Below are 17,432 nucleotides of genomic sequence, written 5' to 3'. Positions count from 1 at the left end.
CTGTTGGCCACTGGCAATAGCAATAGTAAGAGCAATAATAATGACAGCCAACAATTGGCACAGTACTATACTTAACAATGCTTTTCCCTACACTGTCAACACACTCCCGCAGTTTCTCTCTAACCTAGTTGGCTTAGGGACATAATTTCCTTAAACTTAGTTGATCTAACACTTACTGAGGACCTGCTTTATGCCTAGCCATGGGCTAGAGGTTGAAGACAGAGAGAGAAAAAAGTCCAGGCCTCTGCCGGGAGGAGCTCACAAACTAATGGGGATGTAGTGGAGCTGGGGAAATAACTTCTTATGGCCCAAATGGTGCAGCAGCAAAATGCCCTGCACTACCCTTATGGGGAGCCTTCTTTATCATGCTGTCAAGAGGCAGAATGTATCTGTGGAATAAACCGCAACGAGAAAGGGTGAATGTAAGGCTGAACAGGACAGCAGGAGGGATGATAAAGAATAGGAAATACAGACACCAAAGTCTTGGCCTCCTTATCTCATGGAGATTCTAGTGAGAGACTCCTGGAGTGGAAGGAAGCAGGAGTGGGATCCAGGTGAAAACAGGAAGGCTTGGTCCCTGCCTCCCTGTCAGCACATAAGATTTTGATGCTTCTGTTCCCTAAGGGACTCTGCTCTTTGATGCCAACATTTTCCAAACCCAGTGCTGGGCTACATGTGCCTCCTTGGGACCACCATTTGCTGGAATGATATCAGTATCCTTGCACCGGAAATGTTTGTACCTCCTGGTTGCTTCCTAGGCCCCTCAGCCTGGCAGCCCAGCCCACTCCAGCACACATTATCCCCTGGCAGGGAACCATCTATAAGGATGTGGAAGAGACTGGTGGGGAGGTGAGAAAGCACAGGACTAAGAGGAGCCACTCCTCCCCTCTTCCTCCAGTCTACCTCCCAAGTCCCACATCCCTGAGAACCTACTATGTGCCAGGCATGGGCAGTATTTTCAGTGCTTTCATATAGGTCTCATTCAGTCTTCACATCAACCCTCTGACAAATTCTTCCCAGATTTACAGATGAGGAAACTGAAGCTTGGGGGAGGGAAGTAGCTTGACAAAGGTCATTCCAGTGATGGCATGGAGATGCCAATACAGGACTGTCTGACGCCTCCAGTTCTACAAGGCCCACACAGTCAATGCTTCCCTTGAGAAGTCCTGAGTTTAAAGAGATCAACTGAGGAAACCCCAATTATTTCATAGACCCAAGTTTAAATTCTAGATTGCTTTTAATAGAGATGTCCCCCTGACATGTAAGAGCTGCTTGAATGGCATATTAAAATCGAACAGACCATCTAATCCAACTCCTGCATTTAACAGACAAGCAGACAGACACCCACGCCTAAAGGATTTTAAGATGGCTACTTGGGGCCTCTGAGCAGGCTAAGGGACATCAAGACCCCAATCTCTGGCACCTTCCCTCCCCCACCCTGCCTGCAGAGATCACCTTCTTTGGGGAAACAACTCCAGCCCATCCCACCTCCAGATGGACAGAGAAGGCAGAGGAAACAGGCCTCTCCTCAGACTGCAGGGGTGAGGGAGGGAATGTGGGACTCCCCTGGCTAGTTGGTGTTCCAACAGCCCAGCTGCCAGCTGAGGAGCAGAAGGAGAAATTATCACATCTCAAGGAAGCTCCAGGGAGACTGAGGCTCAGAGCTCCTACTCTAAGGGGTCAGGGGCCTTTTTTTTCCAGATCTACCGCAGGGCCTTGATTCTTCTCAGGGGGGAATAAGGGAAGGAAGCAGTCATTGACACTTGACCTTGGGCTGGGTTTGAGGTTCCATTCTCCCCCCACCCTCAGGTACCCTTGCTCCTTCCTCCTCCAAGAAGGAAAGAGGCTTAAATGTTTGCCAAATGCTGGAACAGGAAGACAAATAGAAACGGGGTGGTCCCTAAAATCCCCTAAAATCGCCCACTTCGGGCATCTTCTCTGTTGCTACCAGCATCCTCTAACTGGTGAATTTCAAGGTGGTGGCGGTGGTGGGGCGCTTAGAAGGGTGTAGGGAAATGAAGGGAGGGTAAGAATGAGTCACTGTTAACCCCTCCGCGGCTGGTGTCCTCTGAGGGATTCTACCGCAGCGAGCGGCCCCCGCCCGCAGCCCGCAGCGGTGCAGCACACGCGGCCCCTCTCCCGGCTCCGCCGAGGCCTCCTCACCTGAGTCCACTCGCCCTCCGCAGCCCCGCCAGCGGCTCTCACCGCTCCGGCCCGGCTTGGCGCAGTGCCTCTGCAGTCGCTGCTGCAGCTGCCTGGCCCAGATCAGCAACCTGCGGCGGTGGGGAAAACAGACAGACAGGGGCGGGTGAGCGTGGGCGGGGACCCGGGGCGGTCGAGTCCCCCAGCCGCTGACAGCTGGGCCGCCGCAGCCCGAAAAGCCGGGAGGGCTGGCTGACCGCTGGGCGCTCCGGCTGCTCCCCCGAGCCTCCCCTTCCCCCACCCGCACTTGGCATTTGGGCCGCGGCGGCACCGCTGGGGCGGTGGTCCCCGGAGGTCCCTGTCATCACCTGCGGAGGCTTCCATGGCTTCGGCTGCCCTGCCCAGGCCGCCGAACTGCTCTCCGGAGCCCCTGCTGGAGGCGGCTAGCTGGGTGCTCGCCGGGGCTGGGGCTGCCGGGAGGGAGGGAGGGACAGGGAGGGTGAGGTGGATGCAGGGGACCAGCCAGTCGGCGGCTCGCCGGCAGCTGCGTAAGCGCCCCGTCTTCACTTTCCTTCTTAAAGAGATAGTTAGCATCTTGCTCCAAGAGATTTTGGGAGCGGCGATGCCAGCATCGCCGAATAGGGGTGGCCTCTCCCACTTCCACACCCGCCTGTACTTAGAACCGGTGGTGGCACCTGGCCAGAGCATGTTGGCTCACTGACAGGTCGTGTGACCCTGGACGAGTCCTGTCACCTCTCTGGGCCTCAGTTTTCTCATCTGTGACATGGGATGTTGATACTAAACTCACTTCTTGTCACATGGTGGTCTTAAATAGTCATTTGATCCTAATTCCTTGAAGAATATTTTCACTCGAGTACCTCTGAGTATCTAATGCAAACAGTACTCAGACTACTTAGGAAAATGATAGTAAGAATCTTAAATATCTGAAAACAAAAAATGTTTTTCTTTGAGGTATTAAGATGGTGAATCATCAGAAAGACGGAAAGGTAAAAACAATCAATACCTAAAATAAGTGTTCATTATACACCCTTCCCCTCTGTGTCTGTCTTCCATCCACTGTCAGAGGGAAGAGAAAAAACAAGTAGGAAAAGTCTAGAAAACTGGACTCTCTGCCTAGTCCTTCCACTTCTAGTCCTGTAACTTTAGATAAAGTAACTCACTCTCTGGGCCTGGATTCTTATCTTCTCTATGTGTGGGAATCTGGGTGCAATGGGAAGGTGCTCCCTCCTTCAGAACCAGCCCTAACTATCTGATCAGTAACTCCTTTACTCAAACCATCCCTCAGTTCTTCCAATTGTTGTTTAGTTGCTAAATCATGACCAATTCTTTTGCAATCCCATGGACTATAGCCCGCCAGGATCCTCTGTCCATGGGATTTTCTAGGCAAGAATACTGGTGCAGGTTGCCATTTCCTTCTTCAGGGCATCTTCCTGACTCAGGGATCAGACCTGTCTCCTGCACTGGCAGGTGGATTCTTTACCACTGAGCCACCAGGGAAGCCAGGCCTTTCTTGACCACCCTAAATAAAATAGTGACTCCCTCTTCCTTCACTTCCTCTGCCCTAGTTTTGCTGTATTTCACCACCATATTAAATTTTTACTATTTGTAGTCTTTCATTATTACCCCCACTAGAATGTACACTCCATGAAGGTAGGGACTTTATCTCTTTCCATATTCCCATTGCTTAGATGATGCCTGACACATATCACATGCTCAATAAATATTGACTAGGTAAATGGAGAGTAAGCATGCATTGTGCCAAGCCCTAGTTTCTATAGAACATGAGGTCAGATGTTATCCTAGTCTCTAAGATTCCTAAAGTCTTAAGTCTCTGTCTACTCTTGGCAAGGCTTAACTTGGTACCCTAAGTTCACCCTAAGCTGACTTTTCCAGAGAATTATTTGTAAAATGAATTCTCTGACCTCATATCATGACTCTGCAATACTGGCCTGGTAAGAAATAGTTAATATTTACAATATACAATTATATACTATATATAATAAGAAATAATTGTTTTAAGTGAACTGTTACTTTTCAGAGTTAAATCTTTTTTTGTAGCTCTGATTTGTGGTAAATCCATGATTCTGTAACAGTACATATAATTTCGCAAAAAATGCCTATACATTTTTTGGCATTGGCTATTTTTTCCCCTCATCATTTAAAATGAATTCTTCTGTCAGATGGCCGTATTATATTATGCTTTGTGGAAAAATACAGCAGAGCAATTGTAGTAAGAATAGGAAATTGTAGTTGAAAAAGCCATGTGAATTAAGGCCTGCTGTCTAAAAAACAAAAACCTGATGCTAAATTAGCAAGTTAATTGATGAAACATTTTATCTGCTCTAAAGCCCACCTAAATAATATAAGTGACTTACTTACACTTAATGCAAAACCAAAGGAAGCCATGGAATTACTGTTCGTTTATCAGGAGATAATTTCTGAAACCCTCATTTAAAAATATTTTTTGTCTGTCCTCATGTTTTTTTCCTTGATACTTAGAAGACTACATTTCCCAGAAATATCCACAAGGAACTTCACCCCCCAAAAGAGAGAGGATCTCTATCCACATTACTGTCCTCTGGGATGGTGTTAGCTAGCAAAGACTCCTCAGTAACATAAAGCATGTGATTGAGAAGAAGATAGCCAATGTTTAGTTACAATAGAAATTGTAAGCAATGAGGATTTTAAACACAAAATGAATTATTCAAAAGAAACTAGTAGTTTTGCTTTTGTTTTGTACAAATTGAGAAATACTAAATTTGTTTATTTTCAAAACATTTCTGGTTCCAGTTTTGGGTAAGCACATTCCTCCCACTGACTGCCACAATAAACCTGAATAAAATGCATGTAGCAGCTACTCAAGGATTCTGAAAATACTAGCAGGCAAAATGGGGTAGAAGGATAGAATTTGACACACCACTGACTAGTGAGTTTACCAATTTTGCTTCCTCTGGTATCCCCCAGCCTGGTCTCAAGATAGCCCCAAATCTGGAACTGGGGAATCATCACAGAGAAGATGCCTAGTTCTGACTTGAGGGTTAGGAAAAGAGACCCCTAATGCTCAAGGTGAGTGAGGGGAATAATTTTACTTTTATTTTATAATCTTTTCTTCATTATCTCATGACCCAGTCCTAGGGAATCCTGCAGTGGTGGCTGTGACATCTGGGACCCACAGGTCTCTAAAACTCTGAGGGAGGAAAAACTTCTCCAGTCAGAGTAGCTGTGGGCCTGAGAGTGTGAACCTCTGCTGGTATTTGTGTTTTGTCTCTTTCTGTTCCTCCCACCATTTGGGTCCAGATGCAGGTGCAATTGTGGGAAGAAGGCAGGAAAACAGAGTGGAGTAAATAAAGCTACAATCTCCAGCCTTCTGGTGAACCCCAAAGAGGATGAACTAAATCATTACAAGGATAATAATAAAAAAATAATAATTCTGGTTACTACTGAAAACTAAGAATAAAGAAAAATCTTGCAAGCAATCAGAGAAAAATGGTGTGTTATTTACACAGGAATAATGCTTTGAATAACTGTGAATTTCTCAACTGAAACCATGAAGAGCAGGAGAAAAATGGAACAATAATTTTATATTGCTGAGAGAAAAGAGCAGTCAACCAGGATTCTACACACAGCAAAAATATCCATCAGGAATAAAAGTAAAATAAAGACATTCTAAGATAAAGGTAAGATAAGAAAATTTATTTTCAAAAAAAAAAAAAAATGAAAATTTATTTTCAGCAGATCTGCTCTAAAAGAACTGTGAAAGAAAATTCTTCAAACAGAAGGGAAATTATATTAGAAGGAAAGTTAGAACATCAGGAAGAAAAGGACAATAAGAATGATAAATATTTGGGTAAATTTAGTAGACTATTCTCCTCTTGAATTCTTTAAAATATGTTTGACAGTTGAAAGCAAAAATCATCATAACACTGTCTAGTGGGTTTTCAATGTAGATAGATGTAATATATAAAACAATTATGATTACAATATAAAGTAGGAAGTCTAAAGGAACTTAAATGATACAAAGTTTCTATACTTCGCTCAAGGTGGTGAAATATTGATTCTAAGTATGGAGAATCTCAGGGACGGAGGAGCCTGGTGGGCTGCCGTCTATGGGGTCGCACAGAGTCGGACATGACTGAAGCGACTTAGCAGCAGCAGCAGCAGTGTGAAAATTTAAGAATTTAATTTTGAATCCTTAGAGTTACCATTTAAAAATATCTATAATAAAAGATATAGTAAAAAAAAAAACCAGATAAATTATAACGGAATTCTAAAAACAAAGTTCAGATATCCCAAAAGAAGGCAAGAAAGGAGGAAACAGAAGTGAGAAATAGAAGAAACAAATAGTAAACAAATAATAAGATGGTAGATCTAAATCCAAACATGTCAATATTTACATTAAATGTATAAACACATCAACTAAACAGAGATTATCAGGATGGACTTTAAAAATGACTTAATTAGATGCTGTCCACAAGAAATCCACTTTAAAGAATGATATAAGTAGGCTAAAAGTAAAATATGGGGAAAGATACACTGTAACACTAATCAAAGGAGAGCTGGAATGGCTTAATATAAGAAAATGTAGAATTCAAAGAAAATAAAATTACCAGAGACAAAGTACTCATTATACAAAAATAAAAGGATTGTAAATAATTGTAGAAGAGCTTCAAAATACATGAAGCAAAACCTGTCAGAACTGCATGGAGAAATAGATTCACAATTATAGCTGCAGACACAAACACTCCTTTTTCTGTGATCAGTAGAACTAGTAGACAAAAATAAGCTAGGATATGGAAGAACTGAAAAGCATTATTACAACTAGGTTCAATTGACATTTATAGAACACTCCACCTATCAACTACAGAACATATTGTTTTTAAGACAGATCCCATACTAGATCATAAAACAAACATTAATGAATTTAAAAGAATCAAAATCATTTAAAGTATGTTCTCAGACCATAATGAATAGAATAATTATATAAAGGTAACAGGAAATTCTCCCTTGAAAATTAAACAACATACTTCTAAATAATCCAAAGGTTAAAGGGGAAGTTTCAAGGAAAATTAGAATATATTTTGAACTGAACAAAACTGAAAATACAACTTATTGAAATTAGTGCAATGCAACTTAAAGCAGTGCTTGGATGGAAACAAATAGCATTAAATGTTTAAAGAAGGAAGGTCCCAAATCAATTAAGCTTCTACCTTAATAAAACTAAAACACAAGAGAAAAATAAACTCAAAGCAAGCTGCAGGAAGGAAATAATAAATATCACAGTAGAAATCAATGAAATTGAAAAAAGAAAAGCAAAGGAGAAAGTCAATGAAACCAAAAGCTCTGAAAAGCCCAATAACATTAATATGCCTCTAATATGACTGAAAAGAAAAAAGAAGACAGAAATTAACAGTATCTAGAATGAAAGAGGGAGAAGGCAATGGCACCCCACTCCAGTACTCTTGCCTGGAAAATCCCGTGGACGGAGGAGCCTGGTGGGCTGCAGTCCATGGGGTCGCTAAGAGTTGGTCATGATTGAGCGACTTCACTTTTACTTTTCATTTTCATGCATTGGAGAAGGAAATGGCAACCCACTCCAGTGTTCCTGCCTGGAGAATCCCAGGGACAGGGGGGCCTGGTGGGCTGCCGTCTATGGGTCATACAGAGTCAGACACGACTGAAGCGACTTAGCAGAATGAAAGAGGGGTTATTACTATGGACCCTGCAGATAGTAAAAGGATAATCAGGGAACACTCCAAAAAACTGTACACAATTTAGATGAAACGGAACAATTCTTTGAAAACCACAAACCAGTAAAACTCACCCAAAATGAAATAGACAACTGCATAGCCTTACAATTATTTAAAAGTTGAATTCATAGTTTAAAACCTTCTAAAATATAAATCCCCAGATCCAGATGGTTTCATGGGTTAATTCTACCAAACACTTAAAGAAGAAATAGTACAAATTCTACATAGTCTTTTCACAGAAAAATAAAATAGGAAGAAACATTTTCCAAGTAATTTTTATGAGGTCAGTACCACACTGATCCCAAGATCAGAAAAAGACAGTACAAGAAAGGACAAAAACAGACAAATATCCCTCATGAACACAGATGCAAACATCCTAAACAAAATGCTAGCAAATCCATATGGAAAGATGCTTAACATCATTAGTTATTAGGAAAATGGAAATCAAAACCATGAGTTATTACTTAAAACTCACTAAGATAGCTGTAATCAAAAAAGGGGCAATAACAAGTACTGGTGAGAATATAGAGAAATTGGAACGCATACGTTGTCGGTAGAAATGTAAAAAGGCACAGATATTTTGTAAAACAGTTTGATAATTCCTTTAACACTGCTGCTGCTGCTAAGTCGTTTCAGTCGTGTCAGACTCTGTGAGACCTCATAGACGGTAGCCCACCAGGCTCCTCTGTCCCTGAGATTCTCCAGGCTAGAATACTGGAGTGGGTTGCATTTTCCTTCTCCAATGCATGCAGGCATGCTAAGTTGCTTCAGTCGTGTCCGACTCTGTGCGACCCTATGGACAGCAGCCCACCAGACTCCTCTGTCCACGGGATTCTCTAGGCAAGAATATTGGAGTGGGTTGCCATTTCCTTCTCCAAATTCCTTTAATAGTTAAACATAAAATTATCATTTGACCCGGAAATTCTACTCCTACGTATATATCTAAGAAAGAGAAAACATGTATACAAAAAACCTTATAACTTACAAACTCTTGTTCAGAGCAACATTATTCATAATAGTAAAAAATGGAAACAACAACAACAAAATGGAAACAAGCCTGATGTGGATAAACAAAATTCATATCCATATAATGGAATATTAATTTAGCCATTAAAAGGAATGAAGTACAGATACAACATAAATAAACATTATGCTAAGTAAAAAAGGCCATATATTATATGACTAACAAAAAGTGGATGAGTTGTTGCCAGGAGTTGAGGGGAAGGAGGGATGAGGAGTCATTGCTTATGAGAATGGGGTTGCTTTTTGGCTGATGAAACTGTTCTAAAATTAGATAATGGTATTGGTTCCATAATACTGTGAATATACAAAAATTCAATACCTACTTATGATAAAAACAAATAAACATCTCTCAGCAAATTAGGAATAAAAAGGAATATCCTCAACTTGAAAAAAATTACTGAAACATGCCCAAACCCACCACTACCCCACCCTTACCCACACAACATACAAAACAAACTATATCTAATATCATACTTAATGGTGAATGCGCAAGAAGGAATGAGTTCCTTCTTGCACTGGGAATAGATTAGAAAGGAAATGAAACTGTCCCTATTTGCAGTCATGATAGTCTGTAAAAAATCCCAAAGAATCTACAAAAAACAAAGTTCTAAAAGTAGTTTGTGAGTTTAGCAAGGTCACAAGATGGCAAGAATACACAGAAGAACTCTATAAAAAAGATCTTCATGACCCAGATAATCACAATGGTGTGATCATTCACCTAGAGCCAGACATCAGGGCCTTAGGAAGTATCACTATAAACAAAGCTAGTGGAGGTGATGGAATTCCAGTGGAGCTATTTCAAATCCTGAAAGATGATGCTGTGAAAGTGCTGCACTCAATATGTCAGCAAATTTGGAAAACTCAGCAGTGGCCACGGGACTGGAAAAGGTCAGTTTTCATTTCAATCCCAAAGAAAGGCAATGCCAAAGAATGCTCAAACTACCGCACAATTGTGCTCATCTTACACGCTAGTAAAGTAATGCTCAAAATTCTTCAAGCCAGCCTTCAGCAATACATGAACCATGAACTTCCAGATGTTCAAGCTGGTTTTAGAAAAGGCAGAGGAACCAGAGATCAAATTGCCGACATTCGCTGGATCATGGAAAAAGCAAGAGAGTTCCAGAAAAACATCTATTTCTGCTTTATTGACTATGCGAAAGCCTTTGACTGTGTGGATCACAATAAACTGTGGAAAATTCTTAAAGAGATGGGAATACCAGACCACCTGACCTGCCTCTTGAGAAATCTGTATGCAGGTCAGGAAGCAACAGTTAGAACTGGACATGGAACAACAGACTGGTTCCAAATAGGAAAAGGAGTACATCAAGGCTGTATATCGTCACCCTGCTTATTTAACTTATATGCGGAGTACATCATGAGAAACGCTGAGCTGGAAGAAGCACAAGCTGGAATCAAGATTGCTGGGAGAAATATCAATAACCTCAGATATGCAGATGACACCACCCTTATGGCAGAAAGTGAAGAAGAACTCGAAAGCCTCTTGATGAAAGTGAAAGTGGAGAGTGAAAAAGTTGGCTTAAAGCTCAACATTCAGAAAACGAAGATCATGGCATCTGGTCCCATCACTTCATGGGAAATAGATGGGGAAACAGTGGAAACAGTGTCAGACTTTATTTTTGGGGGCTCCAAAATCACTACAGATGGTGATTGCAGCCATGAAATTAAAAGACGCTTACTCCTTGGAAGGAAAGTTATGACCAACCTAGACAGCATATTAAAAAGCAGAGACATTACCTAATTCGACAAGCTGACTCATTTGAAAAGACCCTAGTGTTGGGAAAGATTGAGGGCACGAGAAGGGGACGACAGAGGATGAGATGGTTGGATGGGATCACTGACTCAAAGGACATGAGTTTGAGTGAACTCCGGGAGTTGGTGATGGACAGGGAGGCCTGGCGTGCTGTGGTTCATGGGGTTGCAAAGAGTCAGACACGAGTGACTGAACTGTAACTGTAACAGGGTATAAAATTAACCTGCAAAAGTCAACTATATTAATGACAAAATTATAAAGATGGAAAACAGGTTAAAGGTCTTCAGGGGCTAGGGAGTAAAGGAAGGAAGGAAGTGGCAGTAGCTACAAAAAAGTAACAGGTCATTCCTGTGAAAGAACTGTTCTATTTCTTGACTGTGGTGGTGGTCACATGAAGCCACCTATGTAGTACAACTGCATAGAACTAAACACACAGGTGGCTCAGACGGTAAAGCGTCTGCCTGCAGTGCAGGGGACCTGGGTTCGATCCCTGGGTTGGGAAGATCCCCTGGAGAAGGAAATGGCAACCTACTCCAGTACTCTTGCCTGGAAAATCCCATAGACTGAGGAGCCTGGTGGGCTACAGTCCATGGGGTCGCAAAGAGTTGGACACGACTGAGCGAACACATTCATTCTAAACACACACAAACAAATGAGCACATGTAAAACTGGTGAGACATGAATAAGGTGAGCAGACTGTATCAATGTCAGTGTCCCTGATACTGTACTATAAGTATGTAAGATGTTACCACTGGGGAAACTGGATGAAGAGTATACAGGATCCGTATTGTTTTTCACAAGTTCATGTGAACCTACAGTTATCTCAAAATAAAAAAGTAAACAAAAAGTCAACTGGAACTCACATACATTGCTAATAGGAATGTAGAAAGGTACATCTAGAAAATAATTTGTTAGTTTCTTATAAAGTTAAACATGCACTGGCCATACGACCCAGGCCTAGATATTTACCTTAGAAAATTAGAAACTTATATTCATACAAAAACTGTACACAGGTATATGCAGCAGCTCTATTTTTAATTGTTAAACAATATAAATGTCTTTCAGGGGGTAAATGGATACATAAACTGTGGTATATCCAGACAACAGACTGCTACTTAACAATACATAGGATTGAACCCCTGATACATGCTATAATTTGTACTAATCTCAAAGATGGAATGCAAGAAGTCAGTCTGAAAAAAGGTTACTTACTATATAGTTCCATTTGTATGACATTCTTAAAAAGATAAAACTATAGTCATGTAGAAGAGTAGTTACCAGGAGTTAGAATGGGGGAAGGGTGTGACTACAAAGGGTTAGTACAAGGGATTTTTTTGGTACCCTGGTTCTGATGGTGCTCACAGGAATCTATACCTGTAAAATTCATTGAACTGTGCACTAAAATAAAAAAGTCAATCTTTCCTGTGTTAATTAAAAATTAAAGGAAATTTTAAAAAAGGGAATTTTGACATCTAAAACTTATAGTTAATACATTCAAAGGGGCTATTTAGAATTTAGTCTGTAGCATAATTCCAGATACAATAGTATGGAGCTCACAGAGCATTACATGAAAATCTCTTAACTCAAACTTCAACTAAGAAAGAAAAACTTTGGTTTTAATGTCAAAAATGCTCAGTATACACCATATAAAGAACATTTATTTTAGTTACCTTCACTTGAATTATAGCTGAAAACAACATGTTGAATAAGCATCCATTAATTTTTTCTAATGTTAGTTTTGCTGATACATAAATGATAGCCATAATAATCATTAATAGTAAATAAACAGGTTGCATGAACTATAATTAGACTAAAGCCATATTATATTAGACTCATATAATTTGAGACTAAGAAAAATTTTATAACTCTTCGATTAAGATATTAGATTAAAAGCCAGGGCATTATATAAAACCAAGAGTGATATGCATTATAATCAAATAAATTATTGTTGTGGAGAAATAAGAAAGTGTTAATTATTAATTACTAATATTTATTAAGTTATAAAATTTAATAAATAATCCACTTTATAAAAATCCTTGAAGACATAAAGTATTTTTAAAATGTATCCTAAATACAACATTCAAGTCAAGGAAATGGTAAATGATATGCATTCAAGTCAACTAAGTTAAAAATATTACTTAGCTACAGTTATTTCTGGAAGCATATAGGTTTCTAATTATGCCTATGATTATTCTGAACTTACAAAGAGGAAATATGGGCTCAACCTATCTATCTATGAAATATGAGCTCAACCTATCTATGAAATGGATCAGACCTTCAGCTGCTTCCAGACAGCTTCTGCGTTAAACTGAACAATCTATACAGAAATTCCAATGATGACATAAATCTGCATGTTCTGGATTTCCTTCACATTTTATGGAACATTGGTCCCACTGTAGCTATAATATCTGCATAGGGAGCACTCTGGCTCAGCTCAATAGCCTGATGTTTTTTTAGCATAAGAAAGCTATAAAATTTGGCAGCAGTTTGTTTCCGGTCACTATTTCTGCAGAGCTTCATCAGACTAAAGTACTGCATTCCCATCTTGTTGGATTCCTGGGAAAACAATTATAAAAGAGGAAAGGGAAATAAGATCATTAGAAACAAAGCAGGCTGTGGATGTATAATGAATAATAAATATTGGTATTTTTGATAAGTGACTGAAATTCTTAAATGGAGAAATGCAAATGATTTATTAGGAAACATAAAAAAACAGGTCATTGAGCACAGCTTGGTTCATTGACAAAATACACGCAAAAGAACTCTAAAGTGTTATACAAATTTCAATGTGTTATACAAATGTTAGGTCTATTGATGTTAACATAAATGGCTCCTGGGAAAAGTGCAATTAATTGAGACTTTCAGGCAGAAAAAAGTCCACCGGACCCTGGGAATCTTCAAAAACAATGATTATCAGCCTGTCAGGCTTGTTTTATAGGTACTGCAGGGTGGAGTTAACTAAACAACTCTAGTGTAAGTGTAATGGCAGGGGAATATGACTAAATAAATATCTCCCAGTTTCTTTGCACAGATTAAAAAGACATTGGTTCACTACAGGACACCTGTGAATCTACTTGAAAAACTGACGTACAATGAAGTATTTGATTAGACTGCACTTGGAATCAGATTTCTAGAGAAGGAGTATTGTGTTTTAGTTAGAAATACTATGGTGAATACTGGCCAGTATCCCTGTGAATATTGTACTAATTTGGTAGCTGTGAAGCATTTTTTAAAAAGACCATATACAAAGGTCTTTTTTGTTTGTTTGTTTGCTAGTCCATAACATTTAACTCATGGCTCAGATGGTAAAGAATCTGCCTGTAATGCATGAGACACAGATTCAATCCCTGGCTCTGGAAGATCTCCTGGAGAAGGGAATGACTACCCACTCCAGTATTCTTGCCTGGAGAATTTAATGGAGAGATGAGCCTGGTGGGCTACAGTCCATGGGGTCACAAAGAGTCAGACACAACTGAGCAACCAACACTAACTTTTAAAAAATTGACAAGTTAAATATTTTATCATACTTTAATCTCAACCAAAGGAGTAGCATAGCACAGTGTCAGCAGCCTTTGAGATAGCATGCCAAGCCTTCATTTATTCCCTCTCTTGAGGAGACAAGATGTGGATTGGGTGGTTTTCCCCAGGGAGAGAGCAGGGACAGCCTTGTAAATTTTAAGAACCCTTTTGACAAACACCCTGAGAGGATTATTCTGTTTCCTCCAGGAGCTCCTCTAAAATAAAGGTAAAGAAATGAAGAAGAGAAATACAAAGTGGAAGACTTACCAGACTTAGAGAAAGCTGAAACCTAAATGCCAGCAGAGAGGAGAACCAGCAAAAGGCAAGACAATTTGAGATACAGAACCTAGACCCTGCTTATGGAAAGCATTTAAGGAACTTATTTGGAGAACAAGAATTTTTGAGGAATGTAGTAACCTCTAGACTGAGATGAGTGAACTGCAACATCCAATGGATTTTCAGCCTCTAGCCAGCTCTGCTCACTTTTGACTGGCCAGACCCAATGACTCAAATTGGCATGTACCAATTCCTTAATCAATCTTGTTCCTTCTGTTTCTCATGACTAATAGGGATTTTACACAATTCAGTGGTTTTTGGATACCAATCAAAAAACTCACTAGTTTGTTTAAATTCTGAAGTCAGGGGAGATTCTGTTAGCAACCAAGGACCTCTCAGTTCAGTCCCGAATGGATTTTTCCTCCAACTGCAACCCAAAGCTTCATATCTGTCGTCCTTTCCCTATAGAGTTTATTTATGCCACTAAATGGGTAAATGTATATAGACAGAATTTTACTTTCCTTCTAGATTCTCTAATTGTTTAATATATTTTACAGTGTCTAATATATCACATTGTTAAAGCCATTCATCAATTTACCTTTGCATTTCAAAAATCTGGACATAAGGCCAGCATATACTTATGCTCAGTATTTAATGGTGAAATTTGAGTGTAAGTACAATAAAACATGAAAAATGTGGAAAAAAGGAGCATTTCCAGCAGTGAAAACCTCCCCTATGATGCCTCTTGCAAAGGATCACCTTCATCCTTCTCCAAAAAAGGAGAAGAGGAAACATGAGAAGAAGCACATGGTCCAGAGCCCCAGTTCCTACTCTATGGATGTGAAATGCCCAGGATACTATAAAATCACCACCAGCTCTAGCTGTGCACAAACACTAGTGGTTTTGTGTGTTGGCTGCTCCTTGTCCTTGACACCCTACAGGAATAAAAGCAAGGCTTACTGAAGGATGCTGCTTCAGACAGAAGTAGCACCAAAGAATCCAAAATCAAGATGAGTGGGAGACCATCCCAACAAACACATTTGAACAAAACAGAAACAAAATCCCTAAATGAAAGAAAACCTAGGAAAAGATCAGTGATTATAGGCAGCAGTATGTCATAAGCTGGAAATGAAGTGTGAAGTTAAAAACATGAGAATTCCTTAAAAGGCTACTTGAAAACAATTAGACCCTCAGGTTTACCACACCACCTCACAGAACCAGGAGACCATTAGTCCTGAACCCTAGCAGGAGGCAGAAAGTTGTCTTTCTGGAGGTACCAACCATGAGGTTTTAGACCTGGAATACGAGGCACTGTGGATAGTGGAAGAGAAGTGTTACAAACTGGGGGATTAAGGGAAATTCTAATATCTAAGCAGTGAGACTGCCAGCTTCTCCCTTACTCCCTTTTGTTTCCTCAACCATGGACATCATGCTTATATCTTCTAGACAGTAGATTTGACCATGCAAAAATAGACCATTCCAAGGAAAAAAATTCTATAGATAATGACATCTGTGTGCGTATGTATTGGCGGGGGTGGGGACACTCAAAATTATCTCGCTATGAAGACAACAAGTCTATAAGCCCCACCCATGCTTATATAACCTCCAATCAGCTTTTTGGTGTCTCATTCTTAAATAAAAACCAAAGATCTATTAAACACTTGGATAAAATTTCTAATATCCAAGAGAATTACTAAGGAAACAATGAGGGCAGTAGGAGAAAGCTATAACCTCTGAAAATTAAGAGAAGACACCATCCACAAAAAATGATTAGGATGCTATTGAGAGAAAACAGATCAATGGTTGCTGGGGGCTGGGGGAGGGGGACCAGTGGGGGAGATGAGACAAAGGATTATCAAGAGACACAAAGAAACTTCTGGAGATTGTAGATATGTTCACTATCTTGACTGTGGTGAGAGTTTCCATAAATACATCAAAATTTATCTAACTGTATATTCTAAAATAGGTATGGTTTATTGTTATGTTAATCATACTTCAATAAAACTATTAAATATAAATAAATAGATTGTGAAAGTCACTGGGTAGTATCCAACTCTTTGTGACCCCATGGACTATACAGTCCATGGAATTCTCCAAGCTAGAATACTGGAGTGGGTAGCTGTTCAGATGCTATAAAATAAAATAATTTAAAAATGAAATAGTCAATAATAAAATTATTAATAAAACAAAATAATAACTGAGAAAAAAACTCCTGGAAAACAAAGAAGTTCAATAAAAATGAGGATAAAGCTGAAGAAATCTTCTAGAGCAATAAAGAACTATGGACGTAGGTTCATGACATTGTACAGGGGTCAGGGATCAAGACCATCCCTAAGAAAAAGAAATGCAAAAAGGCAAAATGGTTGTCTGAGGAGGCCTTACAAATAGCTGTGAAAAGAAGAGAAGCGAAAGGCAAAGGAGAAAAGGAAAGATAACACCCATTTGAATGCAGAGTTCCAAAGAACAGCAAGGAGAGATAAGAAAGCTTCCTCAGTAATCAATGCAAAGAAATAGAGTAAAACAATAGAATGGGAAAGACTAGAGATCTCTTCAAGAAAATTAGAGATACCAAGGGAACATTTCATGCAAAGATGGGCTCAATAAAGGACAGAAATGGTATGGACCTAACAGAAGCAGAAGATATTAAGAAGAGGTGGCAAGAATACTCAAAAGAACTGTACAAAAAAGATCTTCATGACCCAGATAATCACGATGGTGTGATCACTCACCTAAAGCCAGACATCCTGAAACGCAAAGTCAAGTAAGTCTTAGGAAGCATCTCTAGGAGCAAAGCTAGTGGAGGTGATGGAATTCCAGTTGAGCTATTTCAAACCCTAAAAGATAATGCTGTGAAAGTGCTGCACTCATTACACCAGCAAAGTTGAAAAACTCAGCAGTGGCCACAGGATTAGAAAAGTTCAGTTTTCATTCCA

The 17,432-nt window shown here is 39.9% G+C and overlaps 2 protein-coding genes and 1 pseudogene across 15 annotated transcripts in view; 1 reads left to right on the top strand and 2 right to left on the bottom strand.

The window, feature by feature from the left end:
- Positions 1 to 2,671, bottom strand: part of SNPH (syntaphilin) — a 45,349-nt gene extending 42,678 nt beyond the window's left edge. For 2 of the 5 annotated variants that reach the window (XM_027558954.1, XM_027558949.1), the window contains exons 1-2: positions 2,511 to 2,643; positions 2,164 to 2,273 (exon numbers count right to left, since the gene is read on the bottom strand). The gene's annotated coding sequence lies outside the window, so the exon portion shown is untranslated. Of the gene's footprint in view, positions 1 to 2,163; positions 2,274 to 2,510 lie in introns of those variants that run through there. The other 3 variants (XM_027558953.1, XM_027558956.1, XM_027558947.1) reach the window with 3 other exon arrangements.
- A 9,049-nt stretch (positions 2,672 to 11,720) lies between these two features.
- RAD21L1 (RAD21 cohesin complex component like 1) overlaps positions 11,721 to 17,432 on the bottom strand; it is a 49,246-nt gene continuing 43,534 nt past the window's right edge. For all 10 annotated transcript variants that reach the window (XM_027558942.1, XM_027558935.1, XM_027558943.1 and 7 more), the window contains one exon: positions 11,721 to 13,260. In XM_027558942.1, the coding sequence (XP_027414743.1) occupies positions 13,072 to 13,260 (189 nt within the window). In that variant the 3' untranslated portion in view covers positions 11,721 to 13,071. The remainder of the gene's footprint in view (positions 13,261 to 17,432) is intronic.
- Positions 14,162 to 16,532, top strand: LOC113903182 (annotated as a pseudogene).

The sequence above is a fragment of the Bos indicus x Bos taurus genome, chromosome 13 (assembly GCF_003369695.1).
Source record: "Bos indicus x Bos taurus breed Angus x Brahman F1 hybrid chromosome 13, Bos_hybrid_MaternalHap_v2.0, whole genome shotgun sequence".
Classification (NCBI taxonomy): domain Eukaryota; kingdom Metazoa; phylum Chordata; class Mammalia; order Artiodactyla; family Bovidae; genus Bos; species Bos indicus x Bos taurus.
The sequence above is the reverse complement of the archived record's forward strand: the minus strand, read 5'-3'. Positions and strand labels throughout refer to the sequence as shown.